This window comes from Lachancea thermotolerans, assembly GCF_000142805.1.
Source record: "Lachancea thermotolerans CBS 6340 chromosome F complete sequence".
NCBI lineage: Eukaryota > Fungi > Ascomycota > Saccharomycetes > Saccharomycetales > Saccharomycetaceae > Lachancea > Lachancea thermotolerans.
Genome location: NC_013082.1, coordinates 1,606,006 through 1,621,050, shown reverse-complemented (window position 1 = coordinate 1,621,050; position 15,045 = coordinate 1,606,006). Strand labels below are relative to the sequence as shown.

The 15,045-nt window shown below is 50.3% G+C and overlaps 4 protein-coding genes across 4 annotated transcripts; 1 reads left to right on the top strand and 3 right to left on the bottom strand.

Moving 5' to 3' along the window:
* Nucleotides 1-2,824: 2,824 nt before the first annotated feature.
* On the bottom strand, nt 2,825-7,045 carry KLTH0F19888g (KLTH0F19888p; the record flags this gene model as incomplete). The annotated part of the gene is made up of 1 exon (XM_002555006.1): nt 2,825-7,045. The coding sequence occupies one exon, from the start codon at nt 7,043-7,045 to the stop codon at nt 2,825-2,827; it is 4,221 nt and encodes a 1,406-aa protein (XP_002555052.1).
* Nucleotides 7,046-8,781: 1,736 nt separating this feature from the next.
* On the bottom strand, nt 8,782-9,963 carry KLTH0F19866g (globin; the record flags this gene model as incomplete). The annotated part of the gene is made up of 1 exon (XM_002555005.1): nt 8,782-9,963. One exon carries the CDS (start codon nt 9,961-9,963, stop codon nt 8,782-8,784), a length of 1,182 nt encoding a protein of 393 aa, XP_002555051.1.
* Nucleotides 9,964-11,234: 1,271 nt separating this feature from the next.
* Nucleotides 11,235-13,232, bottom strand: KLTH0F19844g (sodium:solute symporter family protein; the record flags this gene model as incomplete). Its single annotated transcript, XM_002555004.1, has 1 exon — nt 11,235-13,232. One exon carries the CDS (start codon nt 13,230-13,232, stop codon nt 11,235-11,237), a length of 1,998 nt encoding a protein of 665 aa, XP_002555050.1.
* A 1,151-nt stretch (nt 13,233-14,383) lies between these two features.
* DCP1 (Dcp1p) lies at nt 14,384-14,998 on the top strand (the record flags this gene model as incomplete). The annotated part of the gene is made up of 1 exon (XM_002555003.1): nt 14,384-14,998. The coding sequence occupies one exon, from the start codon at nt 14,384-14,386 to the stop codon at nt 14,996-14,998; it is 615 nt and encodes a 204-aa protein (XP_002555049.1).
* Between the last annotated feature and the right edge of the window lie 47 nt (nt 14,999-15,045).

Sequence of the window (15,045 nt, the reverse complement as noted above, 5' to 3'; positions counted from 1 at the left end):
AGTGTAGGTTGTAAACTCAGTAGCATAGGTGACAATTTCAGCACCGCTGTAAGGTCTAGTAGTAGCTGACGTGGTACCCACTACCGGTGTTCCCACGTAATACACGGTCTCAATGGTGGGCGAGCTGTCTGCTCCTGTGGTAGTGAACTGGTCGCTGATGGGAATGCAGCTGCTAGCTCCAATAGTTATTTGACCGTAAAGCTTTAAGACGTACGGCAGATTCAATCCAAAAGTATCACCTTGGCTCACGCTGGCCGAAGTTGGAACCGCGTAAAAAACCTTGGCTGTCTAGAGCCCTTCAGGGTAGGGAGTAGATGGAGGCGCTATGGAGAGCACGTTGAAAACTCCAAAAATAGTTTTGGCCGAAGCCAATGTCAGCGCACAAAGAGTGGCTATCAAGTAGCTTATCAGAGTTTGGCATTTTAGAGATTTCTTCGGTTATCCCTCAGAGATACTCCGGTATTAAAGCGAAAGGTCAGTTGCGGTCCTGCCAAAACGGGGTCAAAAAGTCCTGCTTATTTGAGCTGATGAGTATAAATCCTGATAAAGCCTGCCCTTGAAAGGTTCTTCAATAGGCGAGATCTCGCGCAAGCAAAGGTAAAGTGGCTTGGCAGCAGGGTCTCCCAGTCAGTAGCTCTATAAAATTGAAAGGTGAATGAATTTCGAGGAAACGTAGCAAAATTCTGCTGAGGTCTTCCAGAATTGCTCAATAAAGTTCAGAAGCGCTGCTATTGAAGGAGGAAATAATGTAGTACAGCATTTAAAATACAACGTTGCATATGTATGCTGGTTGATAATGCCCAGGAGCCACTGCTTTTATTTCGCAATGTTTTTGACCACAGGGCGGATACCCCGCCCCATTCACTACCTTCTGTAAACGTTTCTTGACCTTCAACACTTAAACGCGGCTGGTGTAAGTACTCGCAGCAGTTCACGAGGCCTTCTGGGACCTGCACGTATCTGCGGGTTCACATTGCGCCTGAAGCCACGATGCCCATCTTGTGCCCCTATTCCCTGAGAGCGCTCCTCGGCACCCAAAGTACTTTCCTGAGCCTCTTCCTCGGTGCTGTACCCGCCTGCGTCTGGAATCACATCGCGCCTACAAGGATCGTGCTCAGCCCTTGCGCACCACTGACAACCGACGCGATGTCAGGGAACGATTTGGCCGAGGTGCAAATGTTTGTGAGCCGATCGTTGAAGCTGTGCCGTTCCTCCGGGCTGTAGCCCGTCGACTCCGTGAAATTATTTCTTCGGAAATTTTTCTGCTGCAAGCATCTCGAAGGTGCGTCGAAGCGCCTGTAGGCACGGGTCTTCACAGCTGCAAAGCGTCAGAGAAACTCCTCGAGGAAAGAGAACAGGACGGATTTTTTCGGAGAACCACGAGATAACACTTTGATTACTCGTAAAGTTAGCAAGAATACCCGCGAGTTTCTCAAATGTGGTGCCTTTACTAGGAACGACACCACCTCTAGCTCAATAATTTCTTAGTTTCAAAGAAACTAGATTAACTGAGTCAGGTGTTGGGGTCAATTTTCTTGATCAGTTCTCTGGGCAATGCGGCTATGCACATTTGCAGTAAGCGATATATTAATGAGGCACCACACTTTTTTTTCCGAACGCGACTTCCCAAAAGCGGTGATAGGGCGGTTATGGGGGTGTGCAAGCCGTCCTCAAAGTGGAGAATGAGTTGGCGATTGGTCCGCACCTTGGTCCACAAGGGTACAGCACGGGGCGTGAGCGAAGCGCCATTAGCCTCGATAAGAGTCTAAACCTCCAGCTGTTGCCATCAAAACTCGTGTAAATTCTGGAGTGGTTAACGTTCTCCGCTTTCTGTTACTCCGTTTTCCTGCAACTTGTTTTCCCCACTTCCCCGTTCCCTAGGCACCTTCGTTACCCGAAAGCCGATAAGCAGAAACCTATTCTGTGCAGCAGGGTTGAAGTAACGCTGCTGCCTGCTGTTCCTGAATGGCCGGTATGCGGATTGAGATAGAATTTGTAATATCAAGGAGCGCTTATGCTCGACTATATCTCCTCAGAGTCGGGGACGCTTAATACGGCCGCTTTGAGTACATTATGCGCCTGTAATGCATTATTTCTGTGAAGGCGAGGAGCAAGGACGCACTCTTGGTCTCGCAACGCGTGTCCATTGTGCCGTAGTTTCTCTAAACCCCTCTCCCATGCTCTATACCTTTAATTATTGGATACCCGAAACTACATTATTACACAGTCCTTCTCACCGCTCTTACGCTCTTTGTTGAATCCGGGCTGCACATTCCTTTTCACCGACCTTGGGGCCTACTGGTGCCCACTGGCATCATCGATCGGGACTTAGATTCTCTGGCAGCACCGTCATATCTGAAGGAAAGCGCAAATGCCCAGTGATTACTGGCCCTGTTGGAAGTATTGACATACGGTGAAAAAACTACCAGAACGAGAGTTTTTAGCGATTATTCGTGCGCTTATCGTCCAAGCTCTCAGCTCCTGGTCAATAACTTTGAAAACAATTTTTTCAGACCTCCGCAAAAGCTGAATTGCAGAGCCACTTTACATATATGGCTTATGTATGTAGATCATAACGTCTATTTTGCCTAACATACAGATCATCATGAACAGTAGATAGGGCCTAAGCCGACGAATGCTCAACTCTTCACACGTTAACTTACAAATTTTAGATCTTCTTAATTGCACAATGTGTAGCATATAGTTTTACATATTCTAAGATCTGACTTCCCTTTATTATACATAGGTGCGCGGGGTGGGTATCGATTGCAGTCGCATGCAGATTTTTTGCAGCTCTTACGATAAAGCTCAGCAGAAGGTTCGTTCAAATTAGCGCCAAGGGCAAGGCGAAAAGGAAGCCTAAACCTATTCTGCTAGCGGCGCCTTCGTAGACAGAGACCGAGGAGCTATGTCTCGATGGACTTGTTGTGGAGGCGGAAGCAGAGAGCTGCGAGGATGGAGCGACAGTAGTGGTTTGACCAGAGTGCCAGCCCAAAGCGCTGGAGCTGGCTCCCATTGCCGCCTTAGTAGCGGTGTCAGATTCGGTGCCCGAATCGCCGGTTTTGTTGCTATGGTTTTCAGGCGCAGAAGGCGCAGACTCAATTTGTTTGGTAGAAGTCGTTCCTGAGTTTACCGCTACAGGAGTATTGCCACCCAAAGAGGCTGAAGAAGTAGTTGCAGCAGCTTGTGTAGCACTATTCATTGCATTTGGAACTGAGCTAGATGCCTCAGGAGAAACGCTTATTTGTTCAATGCTCGCGGGACTTGAAGATTCGGTAGCTGAGGGCTTGGGGATTTGGGAGCTCGGGCTTGCAGTGACACTGTTTGTCGCTGGTCCAGGACCAGTGGCAGGACCAGTGGCAGAGCCAATGGCAGGACCAGTCGTCAAGTACTCAGGACCGGTGGCAGTACCCGTTTGGCTAACGGAAGCAGGCGTGCTCGTAAGACCCGTGTTACTGTAGGACTTGGATCCTGGAGCGACGGCCACCGTGGAGGTAACGACGTTTCCGTCTGTGACAGTCTCGGTAGAATCGGAGGCCAATGAGCCCTTTGTCGTTGAGGAAGTTGCGCCAGAAAGAGTTCCCGAAGCTGAAGAGCTCGATGCTTCGGTCACTGAAGACTCTTGGCTACTGGAAAACAAACTTGTTGTAGTTCCCGAGGTAGGCGCCGGTGTGGAAACCACGACCGCGGATGTGACTAAGGCTGAAGAGCTCGATGCTTCGGTCACTGAAGACTCTTGACTACTGGAAAACAAACTTGTTGTAGTTGCCGAAGCAGACACTGGCGTGGAAACCACGACCGTGGAGGTGCCCGAATCCGCGGAGCTTGACGCCGACGAGGCAGAGGTCGACGATGCAGTTGCCGTGCTCGAGCTAGTAGAGCTTGGGACCGGCAAGTTTGATTTGCTAGATGATTGAGTTGTAGGCTGCGCTGAGCTGAAACCAGGAGCAGAGCTAGTCTTGTCTGTTGAGCTTGGGACTGAGGTCAATGTACTTCCAGAATCCTGGCTAAAGCTTGTCGAGTTGCCGTAGTACGCGGAAGCTGGTGTTTCCACATAGTAAACAGTTTGCGTGGTAGCTTGCCCGTTTGGCCCCGTCAGAATAGACACCCCGGTGGAGAAAGTGCTAGTGAATCTTCCCGTCCATCTAGTGTAGACAATTGTGGCGACAACTGGGGTCTCGACGTGGTACACGGTCTCGGTGGTTGGTTCGCCGTCAGATCCAGTGAAGGTAGTCACATCTGTCGAGAAGGTAGAAATCTCAGTGCCGGTCCATCCGGTGTAGACAGTAGTGGCTCTAGTTGGAGTCTCGACATAGTACACGGTCTGGGTCGTTGGTTCGCCGTCAGGTCCAGTGAAGGTAGTCACATCTGTCGAGAAAGTGGAAGTCTCAGTGCCAGTCCATCCGGTGTAGACAGTCGTGGCTCTGGTTGGAGTCTCGACATAGTAGATGGTCTGGGTCGTTGGTTCGCTGTCAGGTCCAGTGAAGGTAGTCAAGTCAGTGGAGAAAGTGGAAGTCTCAGTGCCGGTCCATCCGGTGTAGACAGTCGTGGCTCTGGTTGGAGTCTCGACATAGTATACGGTCTCGGTTGTTGGCTCGCCGTCAGATCCAGTGAAGGTGGTCAAGTCAGTGGAGAAAGTTGAGGTCTCAGTGCCGGTCCATCCGGTGTAGACAGTCGTGGCTCTAGTTGGAGTTTCCACGTAGTACACAGTCTCAGTGGTTGGCTCGCCATCAGATCCGGTGAAGGTGGTCAAGCCAGTAGAGAAAGTGGAGGTCTCAGTGCCGGTCCATCCAGTGAAGACAGTCGTGGCTCTGGTTGGAGTCTTGACATAGTAGATAGTTTCTACAGTCTGCTTACCGTCTTCACCGGTGAAGGTGCTCAACTCGGTAGCATACGTCGTAGTCTCAGTGCCGCTGTATGGTCTAGTAGTAGCAGATGTGACGTCCACAATTGGGGTCTCGACATAGTAGATGGTTTCCACGGTCTGCTTCCCGTCCTCACCAGTGTAGGTTGTCAACTCAGTAGCGTAAGTCGTAGTCTCAGCGCCGCTGTAAGGTCTGGTAGTGGCAGATGTGACGTCCACAATTGGGGTCTCGACATAGTAGATGGTTTCCACGGTCTGCTTCCCGTCCTCACCAGTGAAGGTTGTCAATTCGGTGGTGTAGGTGGTTGTCTCAGCACCGCTGTATGGTCTAGTAGTAGCAGATGTGACGTCCACAATTGGAGTCTCCACGTAGTATATGGTCTCGACAGTCTGCTTCCCGTCCTCACCAGTGTAGGTTGTCAACTCAGTAGCGTAAGTCGTAGTCTCAGCACCGCTGTATGGTCTGGTAGTGGCAGATGTGACGTCCACAATTGGAGTCTCCACGTAGTAAATTGTCTCGACAGTCTGCTTCCCGTCCTCGCCAGTGAAAGTTGTCAATTCGGTGGTGTAGGTGGTTGTCTCAGCGCCGCTGTATGGTCTGGTAGTGGCAGATGTGACATCCACAATTGGAGTCTCCACATAGTAGATGGTCTCCACGGTCTGCTTCCCGTCCTCGCCCGTGAAAGTTGTCAACTCAGTAGCGTAAGTCGAAGTTTCAGCACCGCTGTAAGGTGCTGACGTTGTTGATGTTAATGCTACTATAGGTGTCCAAACGTAATAAAGTGTCTCGAGGGTTGGCAAGTCGTCTGCTCCTGTGGTAGTGAACACATTTGTCGAAAACGTTGAGGTGCTAGGCACGCTCTGAGGCATCATCGTTGTACTTTGGGCCCGACTTATAGGAGTTTCCACATAGTATACTGTTGTAACAGTAATTGTACCATCCTTTCCAGTAGTAGATAATAGGGCAGTACTATAAGTTGACTCTTGTGTAGCAGTCCAACGAGAATAAGAAAGCGATGTGGACCCCACAGTAGGAACTTCTATGACAACAACGGTCTGCGGATACAAGTTGCCATCAGAACCGGTAGCTGCTTGGATAGATGTTGTCGTTGATGTGTATGACGACGACCAGCCGGCAGTTGTTGTTGTGGGTGTTGCATACTTGCCTGATCCAGCGCCGCTAGCTGAGCCAGAAGTAAATCCCAGGACTCTAGCATAACCGGTGTGTATGGTTGACTTGCCACATGCCAATGACTCGTAATATGTATTCGTGAAAGATATCGCGCCCGAGTAATCTCGGCTTACAACTTGGTAAGCATCAACAAAGATGTGATACCCGGCAGGGATACTAGTTGCACTTACTACAACGGTGTTACTGGAACAACTGAGTTTATAGGAAGCTGACGGGATGGTTACAGGATTCATAGGCATGTTCCAGGCGTTGAAACTGTTTGCCATTGCAACTGTGACCCCGCTGCATGAGTCCAAAGCACCGTTATTGTTAGGAGCCCCGCGATAAACTATAGAAACAACCTCGTTAAAGGCTTGAGTAGCGCAGGCTCGGCCTACGTAATAACACAACTCAGAGTTGCTGGGCGCCGGTAGCTGATTGTCATACCCGGTAAATCTGGAAGCGGTAACGGGTACAGTGGCGCGGCCTCCAGTTTTGAATGAAACGGTAGCGGTAAGACCGTCCCATGAAAGGGTATTAGTTCCTAGTTTCCAATTGTTGGCTGCTGCAACAGCTCCTGCAGACATGGAGCCACCATCCAAAAAAACGAAGTCGAATGAAATAGAGCCACTGGCACTTTGAATGCCAGATCGGCTGAACGTACATGTTAGCGAAGAGCTTGCGCTATCTGTAAAAGCATTTGTGATCAGGCAGTTAGCAATGGTGTTTCCGCTCTGATCGCTGATTGTAATGTAGCTACTAGAGCCGATGGTGACCTCGCCATAGATTTTTAATACGTATGGCAGATCTATGCTAAATGTGTCTCCTTGATTCACGCCCATTGAGGATGACACCGCATAAGAGAGTTTAGCAGTCCAAAGGGTCTCAGGATAGAGAGATGATGGAGGCGTTATCGAAAGTGCGTTGAATATTCCGGAAACTGTCTTAGCTGAAGTCAACGCCAGCACACAAAGAGCGGTTGTTAGGTAGCTGATTAAAATGCTTGACATATTATAAGTTTGATTGATAATGGTTCGGAAGAACCTGGACTGTTGGAGGACAGCTGCGGTCCCGCAAAAGCTAAGTTGAAGCTTTGATACCTTTAGGCTGATAAAACCAAGACCTATAGAAGCTCTCTGATTCTAAAAGAGTCTCTTTCCTATGAGAAAGAGGACTCGAAGTGCGAATGAAGCTCAAACAATAGGGATGTAACAGGCCAAGGCAGTGATTTTCTGATATCAGGAGACGAAAAGAGTTCGAGCTGATCCAGCAAACGTGTAATCTGAGTCTTTGCGGATATTCAACGTCGCTTAGGAGCGTCTTCACTAAAGGGAATAACAGTAATCGCAGTGTTCAAGGTTAAACAGTGCGCACGAACATCTGCTACTGCTCCGCAGATGCCTTGGCTTTTATTCCATAATATCTATTAAGGAAAGCCCGAACGCACCATCCCATTACCTTGCCTGAATGTTTCTTGGCCTGTGTGGCTCGTGCGCGATAAGCGTAAGATTTTTCAGCGGTGCGCAAGGCCCTCTGTGACTTGGACGTGTCTCTGAGTTTATCCTAGACTTTGCGTCGCAATGCTCATCGCGCACCCGCTATTCGTAAGAGAACTTCTTAGCGGCTAGGGTACTCTCCTGAGCCTCTCTCCCGGTCCTGCACCTATCTGCGGACTCTAGCCCTGTTGTGCCTGCAGATATCGCGCCCAGCACTCTGCTACTACTAACAACAGGCACGAGGGGAAGAACAGTTTCTCTAATACGAGTTTTTCTGACTCGGTGACTAAACTTTCGTCGCCTGTGCAGGCAGTAAGCTTTCTCTGACTCCGCGAAAGATGCTTCCGAGGAAGAATTTTTTCTGCGGGCAGTATGAAGATGCGTCAACGCGCTTTCACGCACCTATCAATACATCTGCAAGTTGCTGAAGGCACTCTTCGAGGCCGAGAAAGCAGGAAGGTATTTTTCAGCTAACCGCGAGACAGCACTTCGACCATTTGAAAAATCAGATGGAGTGATTGCGGAGTTTTTTGCTTGTAGATGCTGTTTGTGATGAGCTTAGAATGGCGCCTCCTCTGGTTCCAGAACCCCGAAGTTTCGGATAGATTGGGTTTTCTAAGTTGGATATTGTGGATAATATTTGACCTAACGTCCGGACAGTGCTCCTTTGTGGCTGTCGCAGCGGCGGTGAGGCTCCGCACCCTCACCGTAAGCGGCGGCTTGGCCACTATAATGAAATTATGCAAGCGATCCTCAAGTCGAAGAGTGACGTGGGGCCTGGCCAGCGTCTAGGCCAACAGAAGCATGCGCGGAAGTGTTGACGATTTACCTGTAACTTCGATAAGCAGAGGTCGGCTCCCTTGGTTACCATGAGTGCTTGTGGCAATCATGAGGCGGGAAACGCCCTCAGCTTCTTCGTCGATCTGTTTTGCTGCTTCCCAGCTTCTCAGCTACACAGTGCCCCTGTCTCTCACGTTTCCCGGAACCCGATACTCTAAAATTTCAACCCTGCAGTAGGGTGAGGAAATGACACGGCGCCCGCATTGTCGGCATATCCGTTACGCAGGTGAGCATAAACCTTTCTGTATCATGGGGTTTTGATGCCTGGATTTATCGTGCAAGAACCGTGGTCACGGGTTTCTCCAGGCAGCACACAACTTCTTCGCATGAAAAGAGCTCTGTCATTAATTATGGTCTCTTCAAACCCCTTTCCTATGCTCCAAACCTTTAATTATATTCGATACCCGAAACTACATTATTACACAGTCCTTCTCACCGCTCTTACGCCCTTTACTGAATCCGGGTTGCGCATTCCTCTTCACCGACCTTGGGGGCACACTGGTGCCCACTGGCATCATCGATGGGGCCCCAGATGCCCTTTGCTCTCTTGACATCGCTACGGGGTCCAATAACGACTTTTGCTGCAACCGTGCCGCGGCGTGCGCAGTTGTCTCCGGCTTTTTGGCCGGCACACGGCCGTTCAGTTCAGGAGGCGCCATAAGCACAACCTCATTGTCGCGGGTCTGCAGCTCAATTGTAGGGTCGATTCCGAACTGCAGCAGACTGTTTGCTAGGAAAGAGTACAGCCTACGCCAAGTTTCCTCCAGCTCAACGGTGCATGCCACGCCGAACCGCTCCTGTACTGTCTGTAGAAATGCTGCGCCAGCGAACTCAAACTGGTCGGCGGTAACGCCCAGGATTCTTGCATGCCTTTTACCTAAGCTTGTCAAGTAGCCGTCCATGACGGACAAGTCTTCGAGGTTGTTGACCGCAATAGTGAGCACGCCGGTGATCCCGACGGCCGCATGCTTTATGGTAGGGAACAATGTTTGTAGATGTGGCGCCAGCGCGATGATGTTCTCCAGAAATTGCGCACCAAACAGCGAATTCGAGCTCTTTATGTTGGTGGCTAGACGCGCTCGAGGCCCCGCGCGCTCGGCGCTTTGGTCTTGGTCTATAGATGCTAAGGGCGTGCGGCCCATTTGGTGTCCCGCACGGCGGCTGCGACTCGCGCCAGTCTCGGTAGTGGTGAGCACACGTCCCGCGGCCAATTTGGACACGAAGCTCTTAAGCTTCTCGGGAGGGCACTCGTCGTCCAGCATGATGGACCATGACTCGCGGACCAGCATGATATCGCGAGGAGACAGCTTCATCGTGAGCTTGTACCGCGTTCCGTGGGCGATACTGGACTCCAGTGAAGACCCGCTGGACACCCTGGTGATTGGTTCTTCGCCATCGCTGATGACCGAGGTGCGGGACGAGTCCATGTCGCTGTACGCCTCGTAAAAAGACTTTGAAAAGACTGTAGAAGAAGGCGTAGACTCGAGGGTCTCGTCAAACCGTGCCACGGCCTCTGGTCCATGCTCCGTTGCAAACGTGGAAGGACGAGGTCCTATGTGGGGCTGCTGCCGGACATTCATCATTTTCAACATGGATACGGTCTTGGTTGGCAAGTACTGCGCGAGAGATGTTTAAGAAAGAGTAATTATCAAGCTTCACAGCCGGACTTCTAACCAGTACCACGTCCTGGAGAGGCCCCTTGTACTCCTTAAGTACCAGCTCCGGTCTAGCTCATCGGACGGGCTTCCAGGACACTTCGACCGTTCATAGAACATTCCCAGCAGACGGAGAACCTCTGCACGCGCTCTGCTGCCCGGGGCTGTGACCTCAGACATGATGCCCTCGAGCGCGTGCTGTGTAGAAGACCGTCCTCCTGACAGTGCGTCTCCGTGCGTGTTTTATGTGCTTACTAAGCATGGTGTCCTAGTTTTTCGGGCAGTCATGGCGGAGCACATCACATGCGTCGACTGGCAACGGAGGTTCTATGCGAGTGTTCCATATCGTGAAAGTTTTTCCGTCATAAAAGCCTCAGAATCTACCGAAGCCCCCTGCACCAGGCCGCAAAGAAGACGCGACTCAAAATAGTAAGATAGGCACACCTGCAGTTCTTGCCATTTTTACCAGCATTGCAGTGGCGAAGCGCTTCTTCAGGACCGTTGCAGGTTATAAACGCGGAAGCAACTTGTAAACAACGCAGCCATGCATTGTGGTATGTATGAGCTTGCCTAAGGGACCGACCGACATGTGTGAAGACCAAGACGAAGACGCCACGCATAGACGGTGGTGAAGTCACTACAGAAAAAGTTTGTTACCCGATAGCGACGTCGAGGAGAAGGCAGCGACGGGGGCAGAGGAAGCGGCGAAGTCCACGTCAGGTGCTGCAGTGGCAATCACACATGGGAGGGGACCAGCCAAGACGATGGAACTCCGCTTCCATCTCAGGTGTAGTCAATCAGCTCGGCTGTACTAGCCGGGCTTTCACCTTTTTTGTCAGGTATTTACCACTTTGTACATACCTGACGGCTGTTCAATTCACGCCGCCCTGGGGAGACAGCTGCAGGATGGGACAAACGCCTCCGCGACTGCTTAGTGACGATCACAGTTTACGAGTTAAGTGTCAAGAATCTACCGTCAAATCAACGGATTCTGGCCTGCCGTTGCCTAGCCGTTAATGATGCAGAAATCAGCAGAGTTTCGTGGATCGTGCGATTATTCGAGAGGATTCGCGCTGTACACACGTGATTATATATCCCAATGCGGCGCACGCGTTTTGTGATTATGTCATGGCATGAGGCCTCGGCCGCTGCAGCCCGCTCATCCGTGCCTACAGAGAAGGCAACGGGCACAGCGCGTTGCGTCAGCATCAGCGCACTTCCTGGGTCTGGACCGCAAAGCTTTCGTCTTTGGGCTCGCTCTTGTTGAGGCTCTCCGAGCCGCGCATGCTGGCGGCACTGGAAGCGACCACCGGGGCCGCCTTTCCGCATACGAGCAGCGATATCGTAGCGATCGCCTTCCGGCCCTGCCACAGGGGCGTTAGGATGATGTACAATGCTGCTAACATCAGCCAAACGAGCATGACGATCATGAAGGCCGTGAACGAGCCTTTGCTCAAGTCGCCGCCCCATCCGTACAGTGCACAGGTTAGTACCACGTAGACTCCTATCAGTAGAAATACGTTAATTAGCAGACTTAGCCAGCTTTGCGTGCGCAACAGCCGTGCGTCGTCCTGCGTCACGACCAGAGCCTCGAGTTCCTCCGAATCCATGTCGTCAGCGGTTTGAATCTGTTCTTTCCATGTCGCCATGTCGAACTTGCCGGAGGGCCATATCAGTGAGATGCCAACTATGTATATTGCGCAGGAGAACAGGCTGACAATATTTCCAATGAACGTCGCCTCCGTTGTCATAAGCGTATCGCGGTTTATCACGCCGTCCGCATAGCTATAGGTGGCACCGATCCAGCAGACAATACCAGTGACAGTTCCAAGTGGCATTCCAATTAATAGAGATGCCTTGGTCATGCGCGGCCAAAAGAGCGATAGCGTCACTGCCGCAGCTTCAGGGTTCAGCACGATACCAACGAAACTTAGGAGCCACGAAACTGTCACATTGATGTAGTTGAATATTACGGCGAGAACAGCCATGAAAATCCCAAAACTTATCACGCTCAAATGCGAGGCCCGCACCAGTTGCTGCCCACTCGCCCGAGGATTCAGGTATGTGCGGTACAAGTCATACGTGGTGATCGACGAGAACGCAATCAGCTCTGCGGAGGTCGCCGAAGTCACCGAGAGGAATAGCATCAGCAGCCCAGCGGCAGCACCACTCTTTCCGAAAATGGACGCTAGCCCGTAGATTAATGGCATACCCGCACCCACCTCCTCGGCGCTTAGGGCATTAGGGTAAGTCACGGATTTTGGATGGGTGAGAAGCGCTCTACACGCCAGTCCCGCAGATGACCCAAGCGCAAAAGGGATAACCATCCAACAAATACTGCCCATCATGTATCCAGAGAACACGCTTCGCGAACTGGAAGCGATGGCTCTCTGAGAATATCCCGGATCCCCAAACACTGAGGAGAACCCACCAAGCATCACAGACCACGTCAACAAAATCATGTCTTTGTCCTTAAATGAAAGGTAGCTTGTCCCCGAAGCGCTTGGGAACACCTCTTGCGCGCTTTTCAAGAGATCCCACATCTTTCCTGGTGAGCCTATCAGCGAGGAATTGCAGTAGACTGTGTATGAAGTCGTCAGGATAATGACGTATATTATCACTGTGTGGACCCAGTCGGAAATAAAAGTCGCTTTCAGCCCTCCGAGCGCAGTATAGACAACAACATTGAGGGGTAGCAGAAAACTTGCAGCGACAGTGTGCATACCTGTTGCAGCCGCGAAAGCCTGAGAACCCCCCAAAAGCAGTAAAGAGGACACCATCGCATTGGTAGCAGCACAGTAGCAAAGGTAGAGAATATGGCCTGTCTTGCCAAAGCGAACATATAGGGTCTCGGAGACAGTATGTGCATTTGGAGCATGCAGTTTGATCTGGAGTGCTAGGAAAGCAAAAAGCGTGATCTGCACGGTACCGCCAACTGCGTATAGCCATGCGCCGCTCACTCCGTGCACATAAGCCCATGTCCCCGAAAGCAGAAGCGTCGCCGGCCATGTCCAGGCAGAGACTGTAGACGAAGCGATAAGACCGGACTCCACATTTCTCGACGCTGTTGAAAATCGCTCAGAGTTCTGCACTTGTCCCATATATTTGGATAGTAGCTTTGATATGATTACCATAAGCAGCGCGAACCCTGCGCCAATACCAAGCGCGAATCCATAGCCGTATCCCTGGGAGAGAACTGGTTCCATGATGCTTGATGCAGGCTCAAGACCCGCATCAGACCCTGGGGCGCATCGCTATCATACTTTTATACTCTCTCAATGGCTTAAACGGTGACAGCTGCGGGAACTACTGAAATCATGAAAAAAAAAATTCTGTTAGAAAAAACATATGGCCATTTGCATCGAAACATCAAATGATGACCTTGTAAACGAGCCAAGCAGCCACTGCTCCACTAGTTATGAGCGCTTGTAGTACATGGTTTCTATGACTCACTACACCTTTCCCGAGACAATGGAGGTTTGTTTGCCGGCGCCTGCAGACTTGTGGGTTGCAGGCCCAAAGGCTGTCGTGTCGTGACGTCCAAAACAAGAGACAGTTCGCTCTACGCTGAGCACTCATTGCTGCGCCTTTCAGCAAGTGCGCAGCACTATATTATCTAGAAACGGATGTTTAGTTCTTTTGCAATTACAGTCGTCCAGTTTTGGCCTGTCGCTCTACACCCTGGCACTGGCTTGAACAAAGAACTTGATAGCTGCGAACGCCATGGGGATCTCCTTTAAATGTATGTAACTGGCTGCTGAGCCAGCGTTTCTTGCTTCATGTGAATACATTGACTGGGCGCCTGGCACTCCTGATTCAAGATTCATGTTACTATTTGGCTCATTAATTTAATTCTGTGCAAATACATTACTCAGAGAAAAAATATTAAATCATTAGGCGCCTTAGAAATGCACATAGGCAAAGAAAAAAAGCCGCGGGACGCAAATGGATGCCACAAGGCAATTCTACTGTAAAACAGACCTAAATAGCCTTGAATTCGAAGCATCATGCGCTTCCAACTATACTGGGATCCATTTGCGGAACTTCATCAGTCATCAAGAAGGGAAAAAAAAGCACCCTTAGCATGTAAACGAACAAGCTGCTGGTCTGATCATGAGGTGCACAGGGTGTTAATGCCTCATAAATCTTACGAAGACTGCTAAAATCGCTAAATTGTTTTGAACTTGTGGTCGAACAGGGAATATCAAAAAAGTCACGCGCGTTAATATATGTCGTCGCTGAGAGCACGTGATAGTATGCTTCGCGACGGCGTTCGCTTCAAAGTAAAATCGCTGGTGACTATGGAGAGAACGTATTCCAAGGCAAATGATTGAACACGATCCATTATACAACAAGCATGACAACTGTTGGTGAGGGCGCATCATCTGATGCAACCTTGGACTTCTATAGAAAGGCGTTAAACTATAATGTAATTGGGCGCTACGATCCAAAAATAAAACAGCTGTTGTTTCATACACCGCACGCGTCGGTCTACAAGTGGGATTTTGCGAGAGACGAGTGGGTGCGACTGGAGTACCAGGGCGTGCTCGCTATTTACCTAAGAGACATATCAAAGGGCGGCGACTTGCTCCCAGATGAGGCAGAGGACGAGCGTTCGATTTTGGCAACGCCGGCACGGCCAAACGGACCTGAAAGAATCACAGAGGTGCTCAGAGGACGCGACATATACAACTATGGGCTTATACTGCTCAACAGGATGAACCCTGAGAATTTTTCGCTTGGAATAGCTCCCAACAGCGTTATAAATAAGAGGCGGCTTTTCGCTCCTGAAGAAGACGCCCAACAGCCGCTCGAGTGCATGAAGGTGGAAGTTAAGGATGACCTGGTTATTATCAAAGACCTGCGACACGAAGTATTTGGAATTTGGATTCACACTGTTCCAGATCGCAAAAATGTTTACGAGCTAATCAAATATCTGCTAGAGAATGAACCAAAGAGCTCTTTTACATAGCAGGATGATGGACTCGCCGCCTCCAAGTATTTACACTAACGTAAATC